Below are 27,321 nucleotides of genomic sequence, written 5' to 3' on the forward strand. Positions count from 1 at the left end.
ACTGCTCCACTGCCCCTCCTCGTGCCTCCCACACCTTGTGCTTTGCAGCCCTGCCTGCCACCTTTCTCCAGTCTTCTGCCCTGGGTCCCTCTCTCGCAGGACTCCACTCTTCTCACTCTTCTCCACTCTCCCTTTCATTTAACAGGTAACTCCAGACCCCCAAGTATCCACAGATATTTATCTCTAATTGTGTAATGTCGGCACAGTGACAGGCATTGGGAGTTATGCTGAAAATCACAGATGGCCACTTCTGTCCAAAGCATCCTTTTATTTTCTCACGTTCCTCCCAACGTTGGGACCACAGTGTGGCAAGCCAGGGCCTTGGCTCTCAGATCAACTATGTAAATCCAGTCTCACATGCTCAGCTCATGACCTGGAACAGACAGATGAGTGTAAGTAAGCACATGACATGCTCACAGAATTCAGAGAAGCTCTGATCCAGCTGGCCCTCCAAGTCCTCTGAGTGTGGGGTTCACCTTTTCCCAGCCCCTGATGCCAAAAGAGGTCTGGTCTGTCAGTGTTCCCATAAGGGGGCCCAGGCCAATGCCATCTTTTATGACTACCAGTACCTATATTTTATAAAATGAGAAAGTGTCCAAACAAGGTTATGAAACTTGTGATCTATTTTAAATATTTACGCTGCAAAATTTACACTTTCATCTGAATAATGCAATCTTGTGGTGCTAATGTACAAAATAATTTCAGGATTTATAACAAATATTTACTTATCCTGAACTCTTAACACCAAATTGTCCAATGGCAAGATAGATAGCAGTTTTTTTTTAAGATTTTATTTATTTATTTATTTATTTATTTATTTATTTATTTATTCATAGAGACACACAGAGAGAGACAGAGAGGCAGAGACACAGGCAGAGGGAGAAGCAGGCTCCATGCAGGGAGCCTGACATGGGACTCGATCCAGGGTCCCCAGGATCACACCCCAGGCTTGCAGGTGGCACCGAACCGCTGCACCACCGGGGCTGCCCTAGATAGCAGTTTAAAGCTGAACAGCATGTACCTTTTTTGTTGTTCTGTCACCGTGTCTCTGTGTCTGCATCACTTATTGAGAGAGGAGGTCCTTGAAAATGAGAGCCACGCCACCCAAGCTCTTGCCTGTTTCTCTGGGAAATGCCTAGGTGGCTCTCCTACCACTGGGCCATGCTGAGTGGCTGCTCCAGTCCCAGTCCTGAACCTCTATTCTTCTCTTGCATCAAGCCTGCCTCAAAGGCTGTCGGCTTCCCCTTCTGGCCACATGCAAGTTCTTTTTCTGATGTAGGAGACCTGCCCCCACTCTGTTCTGCCCTCCTTCTCCTCCCCTTGCTTGTAGGAGAGTCGGCAGCTTCATCTCCTCTTAGTGCTCAAAAAATAACTCTTAAGTACAGTATTGGAAAGGGAGATTAAGTCTACAACAGAAAACAGTACCTCAGCCAGGTGATCAAGGTCAACACCAACAGTCACAGGTCATGTTGATAGTATATACCCTTCATATGTAGTAAACCAACAGTGACAGGTCATGTTGATAGCATGTATTCTTGCTACATAATGCAAAGGGCACTTTACCTCTGTGATCGTCCTCTCTAAAAGCCATAACCCCAGCCTAATCATGAGAAAAATATCAGATAAATTCTAATTTAGGAACATTCTACAAAATTCCTGACCGTACTCCTCAAAACTGTCATGGTCATCAAAAACAAGAAAAGTCTGAGAAACTGTCACAGCCAAAAGCAGCCTAAGGAGACATGACAGCTGAATGTAATGTGGCATCCTGGAGCAGAAAAGGGACATTAGGAAAAAAAAAAAAGAAAGAAAGAAGAAAGAAAGAAAGAAAGAAAGAAAGAAGAAAAAGAAAGAAAGAAAGAAAGAAAGAAAGAAAGAAAGAAAGAGAAAGAAAGAAAGAAAGAAAGAAAGAAAGAAAGAAAGAAAGAAAGAAAGAAAGAAATCTGAATAGACTATGAAATTTACTTAATGATAATGTATGGATATTGGTTTTTTGATAGTGATGTATGTGCCCTACTAATACAGGAGGTCTGTAACAGAACAGGAGAGTACACAGGAATTCTCTGTACTACCTCTGCACAACAATTCTATAAATCTAGAAATGTTCTAAAATAAAAAGCTTTTTTAATAATAAGGGGGCACCTAGGCGGCTAAGTGGTTGAGCATCTGCCTTCTACGCGGAATGATCCCGGGGTCCTGGGACCAAGTCTTGCATTGGGCTCCCAGCAGGGAGCCTGCTTCTCCCTCTGCCTATGTCTCTGCTCTCTCTCTCTCTCTCTCTCTCTCTGTCTCTCATGAATAAATAAAATGAAATATTTTAAATAAAAAATAATAATAATAAAAGACTTCTATGTTTCAGTTGCCTTCTTAACAGGAAAGGGGCGATAACCATATCTATCTCATGGAACTATTGACAAAATTAGTATGTAAAGCTCTTAAGCAGAGCCTGAATTAGAAAATGTTTGCTATGACATTATTTTGTGGGGCCAAGAGATAATTTCTGGAAGGAGGGCTGCCCAACATGGGGAGAACTGCATGGTCAGAGGCCCTCCCACACGCCCCAGGTCACACCATGGAGATGGCCATCGCGTCCTCAAGAGGATGGAGTCCAGGAGAGGAAGGGGAAGCCGGCGTCTGGGAGACCTCCCATAAGTGACCAGGCTGGGGAGCCTCCTTGGAATGCGGGGCGGGAAGTACAGGGTGTTGCTGTGACTGCTACAAAGGCATCCGGGTCTCTGTGTTCATGACCCGGGGCACCTGTGAGCACAATGTCCGGAAGAGCTATTCCCGGCCCAGCCAACACACAGTGCCGCCTCCCTCGCCACCCACGTCACCCATGAGAGCTGCGCAACCGAACCCTGCTGAAGCACCCCACCTCCACCAGGAATGGTGGACTCAGCGAGGCCCCCAGATAAACCACTGGGTAACCTGGGCCTCCAGCGCCCCCACCAGCCAGGCCGCAGCAAGGCCCTCTCACGGGGCCAGAGCAGCAGGCCCTTCCTCTGAGCATTTATGGAGCACCCGCGGAGCAAGTCCCCAGGGGCACTGGCTTTCCCGACAGGTGGCGCAGAGCCCTGTGCAGGGCCTGAACTGGAAGTCGCAAGAGCTGGATGTGAATTCACCCTCATCTCAGATTAGCTGGAGGGCCTTCAGCGAGTCACCTCACTTCTCAGTGCCTTGGCTTCTTCTCTGTCTCTGTCGCTGGAAGAAATACCACCTGCCAGGAATGTTTCCGAGCCTGGGAGAAGCGCAGGAAATCGTGTGGAGGGAGGCGCTCCGTTAGCCCCAAAGCATGTGGCACTTTTGCCGACGCTGCACCTGCACCTGCAGAGCAGGACCTGCAGCTCTGAGTGTCTGCACTGGGAGCAGGAAGGGAGCAAGGTGTTTTGTACTTCCGAGGACTTGCACCTAGGGGGCGCACGGAGGGCTCAGGCCGTAGAACACGTGACTCTTGATCTCAGTGTGGTGTGTTGAGCCCTATGCTAGATGTGGAGGTTGCTTAAAAATAAAATCTTTAGGGCAGCCTGGTGGCTCAGCGGTTTAGTGCCTGCCTTCAGCCTAGGGCGTGATCCTGGAGACCCAGGGTCGAGTCCTGCATCGGGCTCCCTGCATGGAGCCTGCTTCTCCCTCTGCCTATCTCTCTATGTCTCATGAATAAATAAATAAAACCTTAAAAAAAAATAAGATAAAATCTTTAAAAACAAACAAAAACAGGAGCCCCTGAGTGGCTCATTCGGTTAAGCATCTGCCCTTGGATTCAGGTCATGAATTTGGGGTCCTGCATCCTGCTCCCTGCACAGCAGGGAGTCTGCTTCTCCCTTTCTCTCTCTCTCTCTCTCTCTCTCTCAGATGAATAAATAGAATCTTTAAACAAACAAAAACACAAAAACAAAAGAGAATTTGCACCTAGAAACCACTGGGGCTTACATGTGAGGACTGCCCTATTTGAATGATGACAAAACACAGGCCCAGAGTGCTGACGTGATTCACCCAAAGTCACAGGCTAGTGACACAGCAGCCATGGGATCCACTTTTCTTCTGATGTCGCCTCATCTCAGAGAGATAGGGTTTTGCTGTTGGCCTCCACTGCGCTCAGAGACAGGTTTCCTGAGTCTGCTCCTGGCATGTGGCTTGCTCGTTTGTCTCTCTGTGACTCCCGTTTTCCTCACCCGTAGTCTGGAGAGAATGAGCAAGAAGAACATTCGGTTCCACTGGAACAAAGCTCTATGGACCACCTGCTTTGTGTGTGAGGCACACCAATCAGTCTCTGCGGTACATACAAAAACAGAAAACACCTTAGTGCCTGCCCACAAGGAGGGCAATAATTAAATAGCAGTAATTAGTTATAGCAGTAGTTAAAACTTGGAAAACACCTTAGAGTTGTTTTTTCTTTTTCTCATTTTGCCTTCAAAATAGGCAGGTGTCACTGGCAGTGTTTCACAAACATGGACCTGAGATGGAAGGAGCTAGTTCAAGTGAGAAATTTTAATGTTCTCACCAAATCCCATTATACTTACCAAGAGGCACTATCTCTACATTTTTTTTGGAGGTTCCACGCCCAGTGTTCAAGCCCTCACATCCCTAAGATCAAGACCTGAGCTGAGATCAAAAGTCAGATGCTTCAGCTTCATCGTCTGAGCCACCCAGGTGCCCCAGAGGCACTATCTCTAAAAAACTAGGATCTAAAACAAAATTTGATGAGGGCTATTGTTTCATCTAGGACTTTCTCAGCTGCAAAGGACCAAAAAAGACAAAGAAAAAGTCAGAAACCCAATATGAGCTCACAAACTGAAACGCACAAGAGCAGGACTGGGCTGTTGGCAGTGTAGTCTGACTGGGGTTTATGTGACCACAAAACCCTGGTTTCTCTCCCTGTTTCAGCTCTGCTTTGATCTCCTCCCCTGAGCTGGTGTCTTCTCAGGCCACCTACCAGGACAAAATGAAGACTGCAGACAGCAGTTGTAGTTGATGCTTCCAGGCTTAAGCCTGTGGGGGAGGAGCCCCCACTTTCTTCCAGACAGTCTCATTGGCTCCATTTGGAGTCCAGGCCCCTCCCACTCATAGCTAAGGCCTTGAAGACTGATGGTGCTTTGGCCAAGCCCACACAAAGCTTAAGTGCCAGGATAGGGAGAGGGTGGTTCTTAAAGCACAAGGGAGGTGCACAAAAGGATGAATGAACGGATGCTTAGTGGCCTATCGATGCACACATTAAAAGTGCATGAAACCCTGTCACCGACCTTAACTTGATTCAATGTCTTTGTCTCTGGTTCTTCCAACTGCCTCTGGTTGGATAACAGTTTTGCCCTCTTGGTATCTAAACAACAGCCTCCAAGGTACTTACGTGTTTTCAAGATAGGAGAGGGTAAGCAAACACTCTAGAGTCCTGAATTTGGATTGGAAATAGCAGATTTTATGGCTTATTGTGCAGCAACTGTAGACCGAGATTTCCTATCTTCCAAGCAGGTCTCGGGACTCCATCCTTCCCTTCTGCTCACCTCCCCCATCTACCCAGGAAGTCACCAAAACTTGACAACTTGACTGTTCCGATTCAGAAATGCCTCCCAGTTCTGGCCTCTTCTCTCCATCCCACAGCCAGTGCCTCAATATCTGCCCAGCATCTCTCCCCTGGACTTGAAGTGTCTTAACCAGAAGCACTTGGGTAGCTCAGTCAGTGGAGTGTCTTTTTAAAAAAAATAAAATAAAATAAAGATTTATTTATGATAGAGAGAGAGAGAGGCAGAGACACAGGCAGAGGGAGAAGCAGACTCCATGCCGGGAGCTCGATGCGGGACTCTATCCCAGGACTCCAGGATCGCGCCCGGGCCAAAGGCAGGCACCAAACCACTGAGCCACCCAGGGATCCCCAGTCAGTGGAGTGTCTTGATTTGGGCTCTTGATTTGGGCTCAGGTCATGATCTCAGAGTATTCCCCACACCCACTCAGGCACATGCACATTCTCTCTCTCTCTCAAAAAAAAAAAAAAAAAAAAGCGTCTTAACCAGCGCCCTTGACTCCATCTCTCCCCACCCTGGTCTTCACCATCACCAGGGCTATTTCCCCATCAAATGCTAGCTAAGTCAAACCCCTACTGCATCAGGTAGGCTGCTGGACAGAAGCAGAAGGAACACCCAAAGGGGTTTCTTTTCTTTTTTTTTTTTTTTTTTAAGATTTTACTTATTTATTCGTTTGAGACATAGAGAGAGAGAGAGAGAGAGGCAGACACAGGCAGACGGACAAGCAGGCTCCATGCAGGGAGCCCGACGTGGGACTCGATCCCAGGTCTCCAGGATCAGGCCCTGAGCAGAAGGCGGCGCTAAACCGCTGAGCCACCCAGGCTGCCCCCAAAGGGGTTTCTAAAGAGAGTTTAATGCAGGGTGAAGTGAACTGATCAGGGTGGAGATGCACCTGGGGACTAGCTGCCATGGGAAGCTTCCACTTTCTGGGCCTGAGGGGCAAAGAGAGGAAAGCCATGTACCAGAGCCAAGGAAAGCCAGAGCTATGGCCACTGCCTGAAATGTGACAAGGCGACGGGGGCGGGGAGGGGGGGTTAGGGGAAATAAGTACCCCAACCTATCACTCTTCCTGTCTTCCAACCACAGGGCCAGGGAGCCTAGGTGAAGCAGTGTATGGAGGAGAACAGGGTAGAGGATGACTGGACTAACAGGAAGTGGGGAAGAGAAGATAGCCAGCACACACACATGCAACCTAGATCCACTCCTTCTCCGTCTCAGGAGCAAGCCCAAGTTCGTGAGTCCTGTACACCAGGCACTCTGGCCACACTCTCTCCCTACAACAGCGGTTCCCATTAGTGCCTCCCACCACCCCCACGCCCAAGCTTATTACCCCAGACCTACAGTCCTTTCATGACTTCCCACCTTGCCAGGTGCTATTCCCTCTGCTCATCTTACACCTTCCCCACTTCCTACCCTCTCCCCTTTTTTACATGTCAAACTCCCATTCATCCTTCAAGACCTTCTCTGATGGCACCTCCTTCATGCAGCCTTTACCAAGTCCCACACTCAGAGTATCTCCTCAGCTCCCACATAGACTCCATCAGGGCAGTCATGGCCTTGTTCTGGGACAGTTTGCTTGTCTATCTCCTTGTTCAGGCCATGAGCTCCTTGAGGTTGGGGATTGAGTCTACTCATCTCTCCATCCTTGACTTAACCACAGCCCATAAATATTCATCGAATCTATGAATAAAAGATGAGGAGAGGCCTTCTGTTTCCTTCTAATTCTCACCCCCACCCCTCTTATTTTGCTCCCACAGCAGAGAGGCAGAGCAGGGCAGGAGTAAGAAAGAGAAAAGGAAATGTTTACTCCAATATCCACCCAGGGGTTTTCTCTCCCAATCGGGCTCCAGGCTCGGCCTGACATAATATGGGAAGTCTTTCTCCTTGGCCTTTCTATTACTGGACAAGTGCTAGGTTTGAGTTGAGTGGACCTAAGGGAACAGCTCTGTCTACCAGGCCCCTGCCTTACCCCCAGGACATTCTGTGGTAGCATCCACCCCACCAGGAGAGGCCCAACCATCCACTGTGGTCACAAAAGGGACTCTACTGCCCCTGTTCATTATAAGCACAGACATTTTGTCAAAGCATGTCTGACTGGGCCCAGGAGGTAGCAGGGTGGTGAAGCAACAAGGCTCATTCCTTCCCATTCTACAGAATTCATCCATTTACAATGTGTACTGAGTGCTCCAAAGAGCCAGGCACTGAGGACACAGCCCTGAATGAACACAAAAGGTCCCTGCCTCCTGGACCTACAGTCTAGTAGGGGGGGAGAAGATGGGGGAGAAGATGTTGAACAAGTAACTGTTGAGACATTGTGTGGGGACTATAGAGCAGGGGAGGAGGCAGCAGAGGAAAGGAGCAACCAAGAGAATAAATAGAATGAAAAAAAGCCAGAACCAGAAGAATCCTCACAAACCAGCTCCTCTTCTCCCTTCTCCCTAAATTCCAGAACTCAAGGGACGTGGAGAGGAAGCATTACTGGCCAGGAGTGGTATTGTATCCGTTTCCTGGGGCTGCCAGAACCTACCACAGAGAGGGGTGTGGGGTTGAGGAGGGTGCTAAACAGCAGGAACATATTGTGTCATGGCCCCAGGGGCCAGAAGTCTGAGATGAAGATGTGAGCAGGGCTGGTTCTTATGGACATTGTGAGGGACAGCGTCTCAGCCTCTCCCCCAGCCTCTGGTGGTCTGTGGGCCATCACTGCTGCTCCTTGGTCTGTAGGTGGTGTTCTCCCTGTGTCTTCACAATGTCTTCCCTTTGTCCGTGTCTCTTTCTCTTCACAGGGCCTTCATGAGTGTGTGTGTGTGTGTGTGTGTGTGTGTGTGTGTGTGTGAGAGAGAGAGAGAGAGAGAGAGAGAAATATATGCTAAAAAAATTTACCATTTCAAGATGCCTGGGTAGCTCAGTGGTTGAGCATCTGCCTTCGGCTTAGGTCATGATCCCAGGGTCCTGAGATCAAGTCCCACGTGGGGCTCCTGGCAGGGAGACTATCTCTCCCTCTGCCTGTGTCCCTGCCTCTCTCTGTGTCTTTCATAAATTAAAAAAAAAAAATCTTAAAAAAAAAAATTTACCATTTCAACCATTTTGAAGCATAGAGTTCAGTGGCATTAGGCACATTCACTATGTTGGGCAACCATCACTATCATCCATCCCAGAACTTTTGCATCTTCCCGAACTGAAACTGTCTGCATTAAACACTAACTCCCCATTCCCCACTCCCCTGGCCCCTGGGAGCCCCACTCTGTGGGCTGTCTCTATGGGTCTGACTGTTCTAGGTGCCTCATAAGTGGAATCATATGTTTGTCCTTTTGTGTCTGGCTGATTGCACTTAGCATGACATCTTTCAAATTCATCCATATCAGGACACCTGGGTGGCTCAGCAATTGAGCAGCTGCCTTGGGCTCAGGTCATGATCCCAGGGTCCTGGAATCAAATGCTGCATTGGACTCCCTGCAGGGAGCCTGCTTTTCCCTCTGCCTATGTCTCTGCCTCTCTGTGTGTGTCTCTCATGAATAAATAAAATCATAAAAAAAAAAGATTCATCCAAATCTGCATGGCATTCTTTTTAGGACAACACAATCATAGTGGATTAGACCACACTCTGCTCTAGTATCATCTTATTTTAACTTGACTGATTAATTGTCCTTATTGCCAATTGCAGTCACATTCTGAGGTACCTCAACATATGACTTGAAGGGGGGTGGGGGGACAATCAACCCATAGTAGGTATGCACTGACCAAGACAGAGATGGGGAATACAGAACAGGCATCTCTGACGGGCAGAGTGGGAGGGGTGGATGAGCAAGGTCTTTGTTTTGTTAACCTCTAACCCTCTATACTCCCTACTGGGGCCAGTTCCCTGGCTCATTTCCCCAGGCTGGCTGACTCACTACACAGGAAGGGATGGGCAGGAACAGCTGGCTGGTGAGCCAGGGACCTCTCACCTCTGGCCAGGCCTAGCAGGGCCTCCTGGGGAGTCCCACACACCAGCCCTCCCCACTCTGGGTCCCACCTGGATGGCGGGTGACCACTTAACCCTCAGAGGGAGGCCAAGGAGGCCCCTTTCTCCCTTGACAATGTCCTTATCCAGGGGCCCAGCTGTCCTAGCCCAGAGGCTTCTGCTGCAAGTCACATGCATCCACACATATTAAGCACTCCCTTCCTTTTCAACAAATATGTATTAAAACTCACTGAAGGTCTGGTATAGGCCCTAGAGATAGAATGGCAAATAAAAGGAACAGCTATTTTCCCTGTGAAGTTTACATTCAAGTGGAAGGAGACAAAGACAACAAATCAACCGTAGACTGAGGCAGGTGGTGAGGAGGGTTATGGAGGTAACAAAGCAGGGGAGGAGGGAACAGGTGGGCTGGGCTGGGCTGAGTCATTTGTAAAGTTGAGAAGCCATCCACTAGCAGAGATCCAAAAGAAGGAGGGATCCTGGGCATGAGATCCAGGCCCAGGCCTAGGGAAGAGCAAGTGCCCTTCCAGGCCCCAGGAGGAGTGCACCTGTTGACTCTTGAAACAGCCCAGAGTCTGGGGAGTGGGGACCTAGGGTGTTGGGAGAAGTACTCCATAGTCTGTGGGCCTTCAGGAATTGGGTTTTACCCTGAGGATGTAGGGATGAAAAAGCAATAAGAACAAACTGTCCCATGCCTTCAGGGAACTTCCAGTCTAGGTTTGGAAGTGGAGCATTCCCCAGACTTGAAGCTTGCCTTGAGAGGCTGGAATGCGGTCTGCCCAGTGGGTGCGGGGGGGTGGGGGTGGAGTATGGGAAACACCGCAGGTCTCAATTTAGAAGCCTGGTTTTCTGTGTCATTGTTGGTTTAAGACTCTGTTCAGAAGGGGGTTGTTTGTTCATTTTAAATTTAAATTGGGAGGGAAAGTGCAGTAATCTCTGGGTTAACCACTTTGGCCTCTCCAGCCACAGCTAACCCTATGCCATGCAAGGCAGGACACAGCATGTGTGTCTGTGTGTGCGTGCATGCACACGCACGCATGCACGGGGGCAGCGTACAACACCCTCCCCAGCCAGCCCCTTGGGCCAAAAAGGAGATGGTATCTTCCTCTCATCATCTTCCCTTGTCCCCTCCAGCTTTAGTTTCCTGGGACTCTTCCTTTCTGCTGGAGGGAGAGACAGGGCAGGTACATGAGATGGAGGAAGGAGCTGGGGAGACACTTTGGGGCGTGTGTGTGCCAAAAACAGATGTGTACAAGCAAACAAGGTGATTGGGAGAGAGGAGTGTGGGCAGAGTCCTGGCAATGCTGTATGACCAGAGCACATTCCTGCGACGCCACAAATTTGGGAAAACAACTCGCAGATCTGGACAAGTTCACTTGGAGGGGGGAGCTGTGGCATGGCCCAGGGCCAGAGCTAAAAATAAGGAAGTATTTCCATGCTGAGTAAAAGCATTAGCATCTGTGGGTTCGTGTGGCATGGAGAGGAGTTTTGTCTGCCACCAGGCACTGTGAGGCCAGAGAAGAGGGGAGGGCTGGGCCCAGGGGGTGGGGGGGCTGCAACAGTGAGCAGGACAGTGCTTCCCCTAAGGAGAAAGAGAGTGCTCCCACTGAGAAGATTCTGGAGGCTGGCCCTAGGTCAGCACCCTGTACTCCCCAGTAGCCAGAGGGAGTGCAACAGTTAAGGAACCCAGAAGGTGTGGCCTGGAGCAGGAGAGAAGGGAGGCAGAATTTCTTGGACTTTACTATGTGTGGGATATTTTCTGTAGGGTTCCACAGTGATCCCAAAATGTAGGTGAGGGGGTGAGCTCACACAGGCTGACTCCTGGGTCATCAAGAGGGATCCCCAAAGTCCCCATCCCTCAGAGAAGCCACGCCGCATGCAAGTGAAATGGGAACCCACCAGGGTCCCATCATGCCCTCAACCCACCTTTCATGCAGGAAGCAGGGAACCTCAACTTTGGAAAAAGTGGGAGAGCAGTGGTGGGCACCACTCCCCTGGAGTACCCAGGGAAAGATCCTTGTTATAAATATTTATGTTAATAGTATAATTTTTTATATGTTTTTTTTTTTTTTTTGGAGTTCGTTTTGCCAACATATCGTATATCACCCAGTGCTTATTAACAACTGTCCTTTTTTTGTGTAGGTTTACTGTTGCCAGGCACTGGGCTCAATGTTTTACATGTGCTATTGATTTAACCCTCAGAGCAACCCTATGAGATTAAGTGCTCTCATTACTTCCTTTTTACAGATAAGGAGACAGGCTCAGAGAGGCAATGGAACTTGCCCAAAATTGCACAGCGTGTATGTGGCAGAGCCAGGACTCCAGCCAGATCTGTCAGACTTCAGAGCCAGTGTGTAATGTGAGAAACTAATGCTGTTACGACCTGTCCTGATACAGAAATATCTCCGAGATATACAGTAGTAGTTTTCCATTGTTGCTGTAACAAATTACTACAGATTTAAACACACAGTTATTCTTTTGCATTTTCTAGAGGTCAGAAGTCTGACACATGGGTTTCACTGGGCTGAAAATCAAGGAGCCAGCAGGGCAGCATTCCTATTTCTGGGAGCTTTCAGGGAAAATTTGTTCCTTTGCTTTTTCCAGCTGCTAGAGGCCACCCTCATTCCTTGGCTGGTGGTTCCTTTCCTTCAGCATTAAAGCCAGCACTGTCCGGTCTTCCTGACATTTTGTCACATCTCCCTCAGACCACAGCCAGGACCACAGCTCTGATTTTAAGGATCCACGTGATGAGATGGGGTGCACTTGTATAATTGAAGATAAGCTCCCCATCTCAAAGCTCTTAACCTTAATCACACCTACAAAGTCCCTTTTGCCATGTAAAGTCACACATGCATGGGTTCTGGGGATTAGGACGTGGACATTTGAGGGAGGAGGCATTATTCTGCCTACTGCATATGATAAAGATGGAAAAAGGCAGGGATGCCTAGGTGGCTCAGCAGTTGAGCACCTGCCTTCGGGTCAGGGCCTGGTCCCGCATCAGGCTCCCTGTGAGGAGTCTGCTTCTCCCTCTTTCTGTGTCTCTGCCTCTCTCTGTGTCTCTCATGAATAAATAAATAAATAAATAGATAATCTAAAAAAAAAAAAAAGATGGGAAAAGGCAAATGCTCCAATAGCAAGGTGCCAAAAAATGGTGGGGAAAGGGAGTGAGTAATAATACATATCACTATTTGCATTAAAAAAAAAAGCCATAAAAACCAGTAGTGGTTATTGGGGAAGGACTAGAATGAAAGGGGATGGAGTGGTCAGATGGAGATGTATTTTGTCATTATGGAAGTGTTCAAACATACACTAGAGTATGGAGAGAACTATAATGAACCCATATGCCCATCACCGTCCATTAACAATTACCACCATTTTCCCATTCTTACATCATTTGCTTTCCCTCACTTTTGGGGAAGGGGCTGCTGAGGTGTTTAAAGCAAGCCCTAGACACCAGATTATTCTAGCCTTAAAATTTTTCAGGATGAATCTCTAATAAGAGAGAGGATTTTTCAAAAATATACTGCAACACCATCATCCTCCTAAAAAAATTAACAATATTTCCTTAATACCAATATTTCCTTAGTCAATAAATATCCCCAATCGCCTACAAATTATTTTCTTTTTCTTTTTTTTTCTTTTTTTTCTTTTTTTTTTTTTTTAGTAATTGATCTGATTGAAGGAGGATTCCAACCAGGTCCACATGTTGCCCTTGGTTGATATGATTCCTTAATCTTTTTCTTTTTAATCAAAGGATTTGTTTTTTAGATTTTTATTTATTTATTCATGAGAGACACAGAAAGAGAGGCAGAGACATAGGCCCAGGGAGAAGCAGGCTCCCTGCGGGGAGCCCAACACCAGACTCATCGATTCCAGGACCCCGGGATCATGACCTGGGCCGAAGGCAGACACTCAACCGCTGAACCCACCGAGGTGTCCCAGTATGACTCCTTAATCTTAATCTAGAACAATTTCCAGCAGGGACACTTCTCCCTCTCTACTCTTTTGTATTTTTATTTTTTTCAATCATGTAAATGTTAAATTTTAGATGTTAAATCATCTAAAGTAAAATGTAGAGGGAAATACCAACCTAGTGCTCTGTGGAGTTAGCTCAAGCAGTGGGGACACAAGGGTAAAGGAGATGGTTGGGGGCGGCAAAGGACCCCCAAAGTTCCAGGTGGTAGATGGAGTCAGGGAACCCAGGAGTCTGGCGTTCTGGTGGGTTTCCTTCCTTGCTCGGTAGAGGTGGGGGTGGAGGGACACCAACTACACTCTAGCCTGGAGTAACCTGAGGAAAGCCCCTGAAGCCAAAGATGATACAATCATTCTAAATATGCATGGTGGTGAGAAACCACAGGAAGTCCACCATCCACCAAACTCAGCCAAGTGTTGTACCAAAGCATACCCAGACTGGGCAACTGTGGAGACAGGCAAAGCATGAAGCATAGACACAGCCAAATGAAACTGGAACTCAGATAAATGAGTTCAGGTCCTCCCTGGCCACCAGCCACCTGCACTGTCCTATGAAACTTGCCTGTGGACTTTGAGGAACCACAGCTGGGGGGGGCAGGAGAGTGGGTAGTAATATATTTTAGCATTTGTGTGCATTTACATAAAGGACCCATAAAATCCAACTGAGAGTCAAATGAGATCCTGGATGTGGAAGGAAGAGTGGCAATTTCCCCAGTTAATATTGCTCAACAGCCAGATCTCCAAATCCCACTCCTCCCCAGTTCCCCACATTATTTCTGACTCAACAGAGGGATTGCTGCAGGATGAATAAGAGTTTGCCATGAATAGGAAAGTTATCGGAGACAAAGGAAATGAATGACAGGGTCAAAGGCAACTGGACAGGAAGGAGGCAAGCAAATTCAGAGAATTAAAAGGAATGCAAAACACTAAATCATTGTGGGATCTTGGACTGGATACTGGAACAGGAAATGGACATTAGTGGAAAAATTGGTGAGATCAGAATAAAATCTGCAGTTCAGTTAATAGTGCTATACTCATATTAAGGTCTTCGTTTTGACAAATATACCATGGTCATGTAAGAGGTTAATATTAGGGGGAAGCTGTACTATTTTGGCAAATTATCTGTAAACTCAAAGACACTCTGGAATTTAAAAAAAAAAAAAAGCTATTAAGAAAGAGAAAGGAAAAAAAAGAAAAGTAGGGCAAAATGGCTAGAGCGTATAAGGTACTGGAAGTAGGGAAATGGGTGAGAGACATCAACACAGCCAGATTGCTGGGGGGCCTCCTATATCATGCAGTGGTATCCAGACTTTACAGTCTGCAGGCAGTGGCTCTGTGGCAACATTCTCCCGCTCTGAACCCTTCTCAGGTGGACACTTGTGAAAGCTTCTTACTGCCAGGTTCACCTTAACTATAATTCACCTGTCCATACCTGCCTGAACCCACGTACTAAGGTCCCATGTCTTACACACACACACACACACACACACACACACATACACTGCCACTCCAGGAAGAGCCTGTGTCCAGCCTCTGATCCTCCTCCTGAATCTAGAACTACCACTCAGAACAGAAGTCAGCAGCCATCCCCGCTCAATATGGTAGAGAAAAAGCAGTAAGTCTCCTAGCTCCACAGCTGTGGCAAGGGAGGTTCAGAAAGACAGGCCAAGGTGCAAATACCACCTGTGGTCATCCCCTAAGATGCAGAGAGTCAGCTTGCTCTGAGGCATGAGGCACGTTCAAGATGAGGCCACCATGAGGCATCACATGCAGCCCCTTCACCCTCCTCTCCTGTGGAGAGGCAGGTTAGCACATGTACCCTGGAGCTGGGCTGCCTGAGTTCAAATCCTGCCTCTGCTGCTTCCTAGCAAGTTAATTAACCAACTCGTGCCTCAGTTTACCTGTTTGTAAAATAAAAATCGTAAGACTATCAACCTTATGATAGCTCATCTGTGAGCTAAATGAGTTTATATAGCAGGTAGAAGAACCCCTGGCACATCATATGTGCCCACCCAAGTGTTATTCTTTGGACTATTTTTTCACTGAGTATCCCTGGAATACCTACAGTGGGTACCACAGGAGCTGATAATCTCGTTGGGGAGATTTTTATTTTTTTAAGATGCATGAAGTGTGATATGATCATGCAGGACAATGTTTGAATAGTCTAGTGGATGATTCAGAAAGAAATCTCTTTTTTTTTAAGATTTTATTTATTTATTCATAGAGACAGAGAGAGAGAGAGGCAGAGACACAGGCAGAGGGAGAAGCAGGCATCATACAGAGAGCCTGACGTGGGACTCGATCCAGGGTCTCCAGGATCACGCCCTGGGCTGCAGGCGGCGCTAAACCACTGCGCCACCAGGGCTGCCCCAGAAAGAAATCTCTACAAGAGTACGGGAAGGGGGGAGAGCAGACTGAGGTGACCAAGGGTACCAGGGAATGGGGGGGCCCCACTGTCCTCAAAGCCCAATCAGCAGCATCCAGGGGAGGAGAGGAAGATGGGCCTGGGCCTGGAGCTGGGAGCTGGGGCTGAGGATGGTGGAAGTGGGAAATTAGACATAGATGCGTAGATGCAGGAGCACACACAGTACCCCAGATGTGTAAATATCCATCAGTTAAGACAAGAGGGCTTTTGTGATGATTTTAGAACTGGAGCATTAGCTTTGCATACGTTCAATCGATACATATTTATCAAGCACCTACTGTGTGTCAGGCACTGTTCAAGTAACGTGGGACACATCTGCAAACAGGGCAGTCCAAACCACCCACTCCAGTAGAGTTTAAATTCCAGCAGGAGGAAGCAGACCATAGATGGGAAAAGTCTCCCCTGTGTTAGAAGATGAAAGTGCTAAGGAAAATGGTGTAAATGCAAAGGGAGTTGGGAGGTTTGGGAGCAGGAAACATGAGCAGGAAAGAAGAAAGCAAAGCTTTAGGAGTAAGACAAAAATATATTAAATATTCATTACCTCCAACTCCTTCCCACTCCCTAGTCTCTAAACAGGACAGATCCTGAGAAATACTTGACGCTTTACTGAGCTGCGGGAGTGGAATTAGAGTATACAAACTGGAAATGCCAAGTGAGGGCTCCACCATTCCATAGGGACAGAAGGCTTGGACACAAAGGGAGGAAGAAGCTGGGGCAGGGGACAAAGGCAGGGGTGGCTGTCACAGAAAGGGAGCTTGCAGAAAGATTCATTCAGAAAGGGTTTTTAATATTTATTATTTATTTATTTATTTATTTATGATTTTATTTATTTATTTGAGAGAGAGCATGCACACAAGCAGGGTGGAGGGGCAGTGAGAGAGGGAGAAGCAGACTCCCTGCTGAGCAGGGATTCCCAAAGCAGGGCTCGATCCCAGGACCCTAAGATCACGCACAACCAGAGCCAACTGAACCACCCAGGCGCTCCCACAAAGGGTTTTTAGAATGGCGTGCTCTGGCCTGCAACCTCTCTCTTCTCATCCAGCGCCCCATGGCATCCTCATGAACTGCCCACTATACGTGGGTGATCCCACGTTGACTATTCGTGTTTAATGCAGTGGAAAGGTACGGCTGGAGTAGAGCAACCCAGGGCAGCCCAAGCCCAGAGACAGTGCAAGGCAATGGGTGGAGCGATGTGTGCAGAGTGGACAAGTGAAGACAGGGGGTCAGGACAAGGGTAGGACAGTTGTTTGGGCTTAGGAAGAGTTCTGAGGGCCTGGCCTACAGGGGGGGAGGAATGAAGGCTGAGAAACCCACTGGGAGCTGGAAGCAGAAGACCTGAAGCCTTGATCTTTGGCTGTAAGTCACTATCTCCTGCCTTATGCTTGTTTCCTTATCTCTAAATTGGACAACTCTGCAGTCACGGCCAGGAGTGGTACAAGAGATACTTCACATTCGTGAAGCAGGTATGGGATTGGAGGGAGAAGTGGTCACAGGTGATGTGAATTTTGGAGCTAGTGGGTGAAAAGCATGGCTTCTGGAGCAGAGAGGCCCTCAAAGTCATGAACTCTGATCTGGATATTTATTTTGAAATTCCAATTGCTTCTGTAACAAGTTACCACACATTTAGTGGCTTAACATAACACATTATTTTACAGTCCTGAAGGCCTGAAGTCTAAAATGAGTTGTTCTGGGGCACCTGGGGGCTCAGCCAGTTAAGCATCTGCCTTCAGCTCAGGTCATGATCCCCAGGTCCTGGGATTGAGCCCCACTTTGGGCTCCCTGCTTGGAGGGAGCCTGCTTCTCCCTCTCCCTCTGCTGCTCCCTCTGCTTGTGCTAGTTTTCATACTCTCTCTCTCTCTTTCTCTCTCTCTCTAGTCAAATAAATAAAATCTTTAAATGAGTTGTTCTTTCAGGTAGCTTTAGGAGAAAATCAGGTTCCTTGTTGCTGCCAGCTTCTGGAAGCAGCTGCCTGCATTCCTTGGCACATGGCCGCATATCACTCAGACCTCTGCTTCTACCTTCACATTTCCTTCTCTACCTCTGACCTACCTGTCTCTTCTCATAAGGACTCCCAGGATCACACCTGCCCCACCTGCATAATCCAGGATAACCCCTCTATCTCACAATCCTTAACTTGATCACATGCATGAAATGCCCTCTGGTGTACAAGGTGACACATCCTCACACATTTGGGGGATTGGGATGTGAAGGGCCATTAAAGGAGAAATGCCTAATAGGCCCTCGGATAACACGATGAGTTTAGAGAGAGGCAGCTCCAAAGAGAAATGATGAGAGGGAGGGAGTGCCCACGGAGAGCTGAGAGGAGAGCACATGGCAGGGAGCAAAGCTTGAGGAAGGCCCACTCCTCCAGTTTTTCCACACAGGTTTTGGGGAGCGGGTCGGGGAGGGGGGGCGCTGACCCGCCAGCAAGGGATTGGCTGCTTCGGAGAACACAGAAGTTCATCAGGTGAAGTATACCTTAGAGGAGCTCACCACCAAAAGGAGAACACACAAGAGAACATGAGGAAAGTCAAGAGTCACACGTGAGGGAGATGCAAACAAGGTAATCCACGGAGGAAAAGACCGGGGCGTTCAAGGAAGGCTTCATGAAGGGACGGCATTTGAACTTAGTAAGAGAAGCAGGGAAGAAGTTTCTAGAAGTGAAGGGAGTGAACCAACATGGTACAGCACTGGGAAGGCGGAGGGAGAACTGTCTAGAAAGAAGGGATGGTCGGCAGGGTAAAATGCTGCAGCAGCAGGAGCAGGGAGAAAGCGAACCCCCAGAATGACCCCTGGTGGGGTGGCCAGGAGGGCGTTGGGGGCCAGTGAGAGCGCGGGTCCTGCGGTTGCCTCCCGCGGCTAGAGGGATGAGCACTCCCGGGGAGATGGGTGTGGCATTAGCCCGCCTGGCCCCCGACGGTTCAAATCTTACCACCAGGGGGCGCACAAAAGCCAAAGTGGACCCGCAGCCTGAATCCGGGTTTTTCCAGAAACAGGATGCCCTGAGGGAAGGGAGGGACCGTTCCCCACTCCCAGCACCACAAAGTCTGGAAGCCCTCTCTGCCTCCATGTGATCTCTGACTCAGGGGCTTACCCAGATTTTCCCCTTCCAGCTAAAGCAAACCATATTTTTTCCATCTCTCCCCTTCCTGGTTGTCTGTAGAACTAACTGCCTGTAATAAACACACTTTGGCTCAGAGGCACCATAGATCGTCAGAATGGACGGGACCCTGCCATCTCCTAATCCAAAATGCTCGTTCTACAGGTGAGGAGCTTGATGCCCAGAGAGAGGAAGCGACTTGTCCAAAATAAACCCATGGGTCGGATCAAGAATTCAGATCTCCACACTCACATTATAGGGACTCCCTTGATTGCTTGTAATTTGGAATTTAACTATAGCCCCCTCCATTATTTCTGGAGTATAAATAGGAACAGTAATAGTAACAATAGCTAACATTTCTAGCACACTTGTGTGTCAGGCACTGTACTAAGCCGTCTCAGTGGATTACCTCATTCAATATGCACATTACCCTAAGAAGTAGTTTCTATCATAAGCTTAAATATTTACTGAACTCCTCTCACCTATGTTGGTGAAAGGGCAGGGTGGGAGGAGTAGAGGAGAGAAGAATATAAAAAGATAAAATCCTCTTTCCTTAGATTCTAGATAGGCGGCCTCTGCCTGAGAGCAGCACAATGGGACATTGTCTGATTTTTCTACCACTCCCACACGCTGCCTGCCCCCACCATCCTCATTGGACACTAGATTAGGGTGAGTGACAAAGCACTACCAAAATTCCTCCACTTGGCCACTCTTGGTATTATGCAACACGGAGGGGAACCCTGGTCTCTCTGCTTCTCCTTACTCATCACAGTAGGCTCCCAAGAAGCATTAGAACACGTGAATGGAGTTCCCCAGAATCCAGCTCCTGCTGTTCTGGCTGGGATCTCTCCTCCCCACCAACCCCTGCCCACACACACACACACACACACACACAGACACACACACTGTCCTCTCTTCTGGTTTGGCTGCACTCTCTAGCCTACACCCCCTCACCCCATCCTCTTCACTCTGTCTCTCACCTGACCCATTTTAGAGCCTCCTAACTACTCTCCACATGTCCTCACCTCACCTTTTGTGTCCCATGCTCCCCTCACACTACTCAGTTGTAGGGCCCCTGACATCACGTGACACCCTGTCACCTTCCATGTAATCCCTCAAAGCTCTGTGCCAAGGTCTCAACAGACAAACAATCATCCTTATCCAAGGGGCTTGCCGCCTGCACCTCCTGCCCTCCCCCCACGCAACTACCTAAAATACAGGTAGCCATCAACCTAAATCACACAGCAGATGGAACTCGCTCCCTACCTGAACCCCTCAGGGGCCCCAGACCTCAGAGTGCAAAGTGTGCGAGGGGAGGCTCCCCGTCATGTCATCAGCTGGGTCTCCACCTCTACTTCCCACGGATCTCCCCCAACTATGAGCTCCAGCCCCAAGCTTTGCCCAAGATTCTCCTGTGAAGCGACTTTTCCTTTGGCTCAGCAGCATCACTTTCCAACCTGTGCCAGAGGCCCCTCCTTTGAGCTCCCTCAGCCCCAGCTCTATCTCTGTGACCCCGAACAGTACTCTCTCCCATTGTCTGGCTGCCTGAATCCCTCCACCAGTGGACACCCAGCTCCTGCCCCTAATGATGCCCCTTATGAACAGATGCTGAACAATGTTTTTGAATGAATCAATGAGACAACCGAGAGTGGTCATAAGCATTAATATAAGAGCCACAAAGTGCGACACCCTCCATTTCTGGTGGGTGAAATTTGAGTTATGTTCTTTTTTTGCTTCTTGGTATTTTCTGATGTTTCTTGCTTTTGTAAAGGAAACTTCATTTTGAAAAAAAAAAGATACAAAGGGGCTTGGGGACTTCAAAAGAAGAGGGAATCGTTTCATCCTTTGGTGAGAAACAGGAAAGGAATGTTTGAGGAGCCTCATAGTTTCTACAACTGAAGAGGGTAGGGCCAGGCAGCCAGAGGGCACACACCACATGCCACAGCGAGGGCTAGGCCACGCAGAGTCAGAGTCGGGGAGCTGAGGAGGGCGGCGTGGTCCAGGTAGAGCGGTGCTGGGCACGGACACAAGACAAAGGACAGAATGCAAGATGGGCAGTTTCGCCTTGGGTCATTGAACACTGGGGAGTTACAGAAAGTTGTTGAGCTGAGGAGAGCCGAGCTCAGAACTCAGCATCCAGAGGTGTAGAGCTCAGCATCGGAGGCCAAGGGGCAAGAGGGAGGGTGCTGTGGAGTAGAGGCAAGAGCAGGAGCCGGAGCCCGGCTACAAACGCTCTCTCCCCTCCGGGCACGCACACCCCAAGGCCCCGGAGCTCTCCAGGACCACCCGACACTCCCAGCCCTGTTACTGTTGGGTAATCACATTTGAAAAATTACTCCTACAAGCCTCCAACCCCTCTTCCCACCTGGACTGCCAGCTTCTGATTCCTGCTCCCCCGCACGACGTGCGAGCAAGGGTGGGCTCCGCCAAGCAAGTTTGCAAGGAGCCGCCTCAGGGAGGGACAAGGCCAGGCGGCGTCCCTTCACGGGCAGCTCGGAGCACGGGGTCCCCATCCCGCGGCCAGCCTGCCTTGAGTGGGGGGACTGGACCCCAGTGACCCCGAGGGAGGGCTCCCAACGTGGGGGGCTCGGGCGGGAAGCCCAGAATCCGCAAGGCCCGCACCGAAGGGCGAGGCGCCCCAGAGCTCTTAGGTGAAGGCGGGGGGAGGGGAGCCCGGAGCGATCCCGGGGCGGCTGGGAGGAGGGGTCGGGCCGGCGGGGGGGGGGGGGGGGGGGGGGGGGGGGGGGGGGGGCGGGGGGGGGGGGGGGGGGCCGGGCGGGAGTCGGGAGCCCCGGAAGCCGGGCGGGAGCGGCCTGGGGGCCGGGGCGGGGCAGGTGGGGCCGGGCCGGGCCGGCCGGGGGCGGGGTCCGCGGCACATGCGCACCGCGGCGGGCGCGCGCAGCGAGGAGGGCACTTTTTAAAAGTGCAGCCCCGAGGCCCGCCCGCAGCCGCCGCCGCCGCCGCCTCGGCCCCGAGTGTGGTGCCGCTCGTCCCGGCCGCGCGTCCCGGTCCCACGCCAGCCCGGCCCAGCCAGCCCGCCCGCGCCATGCCGGTCAAAGGAGGCACCAAGTGCATCAAATACCTGCTCTTCGGCTTTAACTTCGTCTTCTGGGTGAGTGAGGGCGAGCGGCCGGCGCGCTCCTCGGCGCCACCTGTCCGTCGGGGACCTGGCCGCGCCGGGGGACGCCGAGCGGGGGACACGGGGCGCCGCGGCCGCAGCTGCGCCCTCCCCGGGGCCGGGCCGGGCGGGGCGGGGCGGGCGGGGGCGCGGGGCGGGGGGGGGCGCGGACCCCGTCTCGCTGAGGCTCTGCGCTGCGGCCCGCGGCTGCCCCTCGCCTCCCAGCCCCTCCGAGTGCAGGCGGGGGAAGGCGGCGGGAGAAGCGGAGCCCCTCGGGGGGCGGGGGGGCAGGACGGCTCGAGACCTGGTGGGGTCCCGCGAGGGGGCGATGCGGGCGCTGGCGGGGAGGGTTCAGCCCAGAGCTGATGGCACGTCTGCAGGACCGAGGCCTGGGACCCCGACCTGAGTGAGAGTCGGGGACCCCCTCGACGGTCGAGGAGGTGCTTGCAGGCCGGGTTCTGAGCCGCCGTGGGAAAGTCGGAACTCCCTCGAAACTACCTGAAAGACTAGCTTGTCTGGATTTTTTTTTTTTTTCCCCCAAAGGCGATAAGTATCTGAAGCGGAGAGAGCTCAGAGTTGGGGAGAGGCGAGGCAGCTGCCCGTTGGCGCTTTCAGTCCTGTGTTTCTCCATTTCCGGGGGAAGATCAGGTGCCCTCGGCCCCCTGGCAGCCCGGGCCCTCCCGCCTCGCGGACACCCCCAGGCCAGCCCACCCAGTGGCTAGGCGCGGCCTGGGAGAGTGGCGGTTCCCCCGGAGAGGAGGAGAGGACGCCAGGCCAGGCCGGGAGCTGCCCGACTCCCACTGCTGGCCGTGCTCACCCCTCTCTGCAAATGCAAAGTCTGATGGAGGCAGTGCCAAAGGGGATGCCCCCTCGGCGCCTTCTCTTGGGGGGATTAAGAGACCACCCTGAGACAGAAAGAAGCAAGGAACAGGGGACCTGTGTGTCCTGAGTCTGAGGGCCACATCCCCTGCACACAGATGGACAGTGTTTGTTCCTCTGCAGTCAGGGAGTTTGGAATGGCAGCCCAGCCCCTATGCCACCAGGGAGATGGCTCTAGAAACGGGCATGCCACCAGAGCCTTGTAACAAAAACTATACGGTACCTTGCTCCCCTGGCGCTGGTCACTGGGGTCCCCAGGAACCTCGGAGCAAACCTCTTGAGATTTTAATTCTCTCTCAGGAGCTGCCAGTAAGAGACTGACCTGCCCTTGCAAGAGTCACCATACACAACACATGTTCTAGTGAGGATGGCACATAGACGTGCCCCTGCCCAACACTTGGCCTGTTTTAAGGAACCCACCCACCCCTACCTTGCCTCAGCGGTGGGCATTCTTTCCTCCTGGTGTTCCCACAAGCAGCCAGCCAGCCAGCTCACTCCCAGGCTTGGCTTCCTCCCCTCACCAACCTCTGGCACCAGAAAAGAATGTGAGAAGGCGGATAAGCCCCACCCCACTCCTGTCCTTTGGGGAGTCTTCTTCCTCTCTCCTCCCCAGCACAATCTCACCCACCAGTCTGTTGCATCGTCCTCATCTATCTGCCTAGGCTGCATCAGGCTTTCAGGCAGGGAAGGAACCACAGACTCCCATAGGCCCTCATACCCAACCCTCCACCCCCATCTGCCCTGTGGCACAGGCAACAGTCTGTTGGGAAGTTCCAGGGCTCCTCTGGTGTCTGCTCAGTCTTTTATTGTCTCCAGCCTACCACCCCACCCATACTCAAAGCTACCCCTGCCTGGGCTAGGCGCTGCTGGTCAGCTATGTCATCTAAAACGGACATGACTGAATCTGGAAATGTTTGGGTCCAGAATTAGGAATGACTTTAGTGATCATCCAGTCCGCCCCTCGTATCCACAGTGAGGAAACGGAGAACCAAAGAGGGGCCCAGAATCACAGAGACCGAACCACACTTGAGTCCCGCCCTCTTCGGTCTACATCATGAAATCAACAAGGGGACCTGGTAATGGGCTGGTGTTGGGGAAGGAAGCTACGTTTTTCTGAAGTAACGATTGTTCAGTAGTCCTGTGTCAAGGTCCTTGTAGAAATGATAGAATAAAGGAGATAAGGATCCACTTGTGCAGCGTTTTACAGTCTGCAAAGGCCTTTTCCAAGTCCCATGATACAAGCCAGAGCTAGAAGCATTATCCCCATGGTACTGATGACCAGGAAACTAGTCGCCAGAGAGGTAAAGTGACTTATCCAGGGACATGTGGCAGGATAGCATCAGAAGTTTGAAGGGAGGTCTTACTAGCTTAAAGTCCAGTGTACTTCCCCTCCTAGCCTGCTGCCATGGTCAGCTGGGTAGAAACAAGCTCTCAAAAATATCTTTAAAGGGAACCTGGTTGGATTGTTATGATGGCACCAGTTACCTTTTTCTCCCAAGACCAGGAATTTATACACTTGGCATTTGGGATCTGATGTGGGCCTTGAAAAACAGGAGTTGTGAGGCCAGTGGCTCATGAACAAAGGATGCTGAGATGGGTGGCCTAGCAGGACCCAGAGAGAAGAAGCCTACCTCAGTGGTAGTGGGATGATCAGGATGGAAAGATGGTATACCTCTGCCCCAGCCCTGGCCTCAGCCCTATGGGACCCTGGGTGACAGCTAAACCTACCCTCTCTGGCCTCCCCAAGTAGGGCCTCTGATGCTCACAGCCAGACCAGCAACCAGTCTATTCATCCAACATCCCCACAACTCTAACTTCCTGGCTCTCCGTTGTTTCTGTATTTTCTTCTAGACTGCCCTACCTACTCCACTGCCCACGCCCCCTGCTCCCAAAAAACACAGTGGAAATCTGGACAAGAACCTGAGTATTGGTCTACCTCTGTCCTCTTGTCACTTGAACACCTTGGGGAGGTGGTTTGTGTGCTCCAGACCTCAGTTTGCTGATCTGTAAAACCAACGGGTTGAAACAAATGGTCGCAAACCGTCCCTTTCGGGACTTTGCCACACAATCCAAAATCTGAGTCAGGAGATGGGAATGCACAGGGGTTGTTACCAAGACTTGTCCTCAGAGCCTGGCATCATTGGGCCTTTACCTCCGGGGCCTGATTCTTGGTCTCTCTCCTGTGAACTTCACATTTCCCTCTGTCGCCCTGGGTGGGGCTGCTCTGGATGCAGCCTCCCCATCACCAGGCTGGAGCTGGTGTCTACCCCATGGAGCTGCTGTGGGTTAAATGACAGAGTGTGTGTGATGCCCTTGGCACAGTAGCCTCGCCCCAGACACCATAAACTTCCAGCTGTGGCCGATGTTACTCCACAGCTGGAAGTACATTTAGGCAGTGGGGAGGGTGGGAGCACTTCCCAGAGGAGGGTAGAAATTGAAACCAGGGATGTAGGCAGGAATCCACACTCCACACACATCCTCCTACCCCTTCCTTTGCTCCTCTTCCTGAATCGCTGCCAGCCTCATGATCCCCACCCTACCTCCGGGATTCCCACTTCAGGACACCCTCTCCATTTTATGTGTGGTACCACGTTTTGACAGTGGGGCAGCCCCACTTATGAAAATAAGCCACAGCGCAGAGAGACCCCAAGACCTCAGGCTCTGGGGTCAGGGCAGAGGATGTCCCCAGGGAAGTGGCAGGGGCTGCTTTCTCCAGAAGCTCTTGGCCTTGGTGGTTGGGCTGAGCCAGCAGTTGGGACTGTTGCCTAAAATGGCTCTCCACCTTTAGCACACAGACAGCAGGAGCCCTGGTAAAGCTGGCCGTGTTTGTACTGAGGCCGGCAGGTCTGGGGACAGGTGGGGTGAGGCGAGGCCAGGTGTCTACATCTGCTAAGGAAAATAGGACTGCTCCCCTCCCCAGAATCTTGATGGCTTGCCCCTCACTTTGTTCTGTAATGGTTGTCAACAACAAAGCTCTGACTCCTGATTTTGTGGGGAGTGGGGTTCCTCACTCTACCCCTTTCCTTTCAGAGTGGCCCATGGCACCATTCTGGACCTTACTCTTCTGTACTCAAAGGAAGAGGCCCTGGCATTTGAACCACTTTAGTAAGCAGCCCCACGGAGGGCCTTCCTTGCCAGAGCACCCAACTCAGCTAAATGAGTCGGTCTGTGGCTTCAGACCTCAGTCGGCCTCCGCACACCCTTCTGTATTAGATGTGAATCTTCTCTGTTAGACACAGAGCTGTGTGTCCCATGTTTGACTTGTGTGTTTGTTTTCCGGTACGATTCAATTTTATAAGGAGGTGTGGCTTTGGGTCGCACCGTTTGGAATTTCATAGTTACACTATGAACCTGCAAAAGCACCTTTTCTTCTAGAAAACAGGAGCCTTAACTGTTCTTTCCTGGGTATGGGTGCACCTGGCTGTGGGTCAGGATAAGGGACCTGAGGCCATGGGTTATCGTGACTTCTGTGGCCTGTTGTCCCGTTGGTAGACAAGGAGGATTCTCAACAGACCTGTGTCCGTTCAGCCAGGAAAAGAGAGTGATGTTTGAGGAGGTGTGTGCTTTTGTTCTGCGTTCCCCACTCTCCAGGTGGGGGGGGGTCAGTGGGACTGCTGTTGCCCCCCCCCCCCCCCCCCCGCAGGTCTTTTCCACCACAGAGGTGCAGAAGCAGTCTTTTCCATCTCTTCCATACTTCCTTGTTCCAGGGTTTTGAAACTCTGGGTAAGAGCCTGTTGGCCCCATGTTCTCAACTCCTCGGAAATGTCCTCTGCAACGGACAGATGGAAATCAGGAGACCAGAAGGGCTAATCTCAACAATACTTTTTTTTTTTTTTTTTTTAATTTATGGTTTTGAAGTCTGACTGCAGATCACTTGCCTGTTGCATTCTGTGGAAAAAGTAATGCTGGTCCCGGGACATTTTCATTTTCCATCAAGTGATGGCATGCAGCTGTGGAAAGCAGTATCCTGTCTCCAGATGAGATAATTTTATAATAATTACATCTATCCGGTAATTCCAGCTCCCCTCCTCTACTGCCCCAACCACCTCCACCACCCCGAAAAAGTACTTAGTTCTGAATAGGTTTTTAAGTACTGTGTGCCATCGTCCTAGACTCATGGACCTTAACTTACTTTTTAAGGGAATTCTACAAAATCAGTAAGACCTGCCTCCAGAAAAATGATATGCCTTTTTTTTTTTTTTTTTTGGCTTTTTTCTGAAGGCCAATGAACACCTCATATTAGTTTTTCTCTCTTGGTCTCCAGGCAGCCTCTTCTCTGTTCTGAATCCCATGTTTCAGCCATGAGCAGTGGGTTGCCTCGCCACTACCCAGAGACTGGGGGTGATTTGAGAAAAG

General features: G+C 50.5%; 1 protein-coding gene and 1 long non-coding RNA gene across 2 annotated transcripts in view; one reads left to right on the top strand and one right to left on the bottom strand.

The window, feature by feature from the left end:
• Positions 1 to 33: 33 nt before the first annotated feature.
• Positions 34 to 23,502, bottom strand: LOC119866432. Its single transcript, XR_005379776.1, has 3 exons — positions 23,396 to 23,502; positions 3,928 to 4,267; positions 34 to 373 (listed from the first exon to the last, which is right to left on the bottom strand). It is a non-coding gene; the product is annotated as an uncharacterized LOC119866432 (long non-coding RNA).
• CD9 (CD9 molecule) overlaps positions 21,916 to 27,321 on the top strand; it is a 32,160-nt gene continuing 26,754 nt past the window's right edge. The window contains exon 1 of the mRNA XM_038576555.1: positions 21,916 to 22,080. Within this exon, the coding sequence (XP_038432483.1) occupies positions 22,015 to 22,080 (66 nt within the window). The 5' untranslated portion in view covers positions 21,916 to 22,014. The remainder of the gene's footprint in view (positions 22,081 to 27,321) is intronic.

The sequence above is a fragment of the Canis lupus genome, chromosome 27 (genome assembly GCF_011100685.1).
Source record: "Canis lupus familiaris isolate Mischka breed German Shepherd chromosome 27, alternate assembly UU_Cfam_GSD_1.0, whole genome shotgun sequence".
Taxonomy (NCBI): domain Eukaryota; kingdom Metazoa; phylum Chordata; class Mammalia; order Carnivora; family Canidae; genus Canis; species Canis lupus.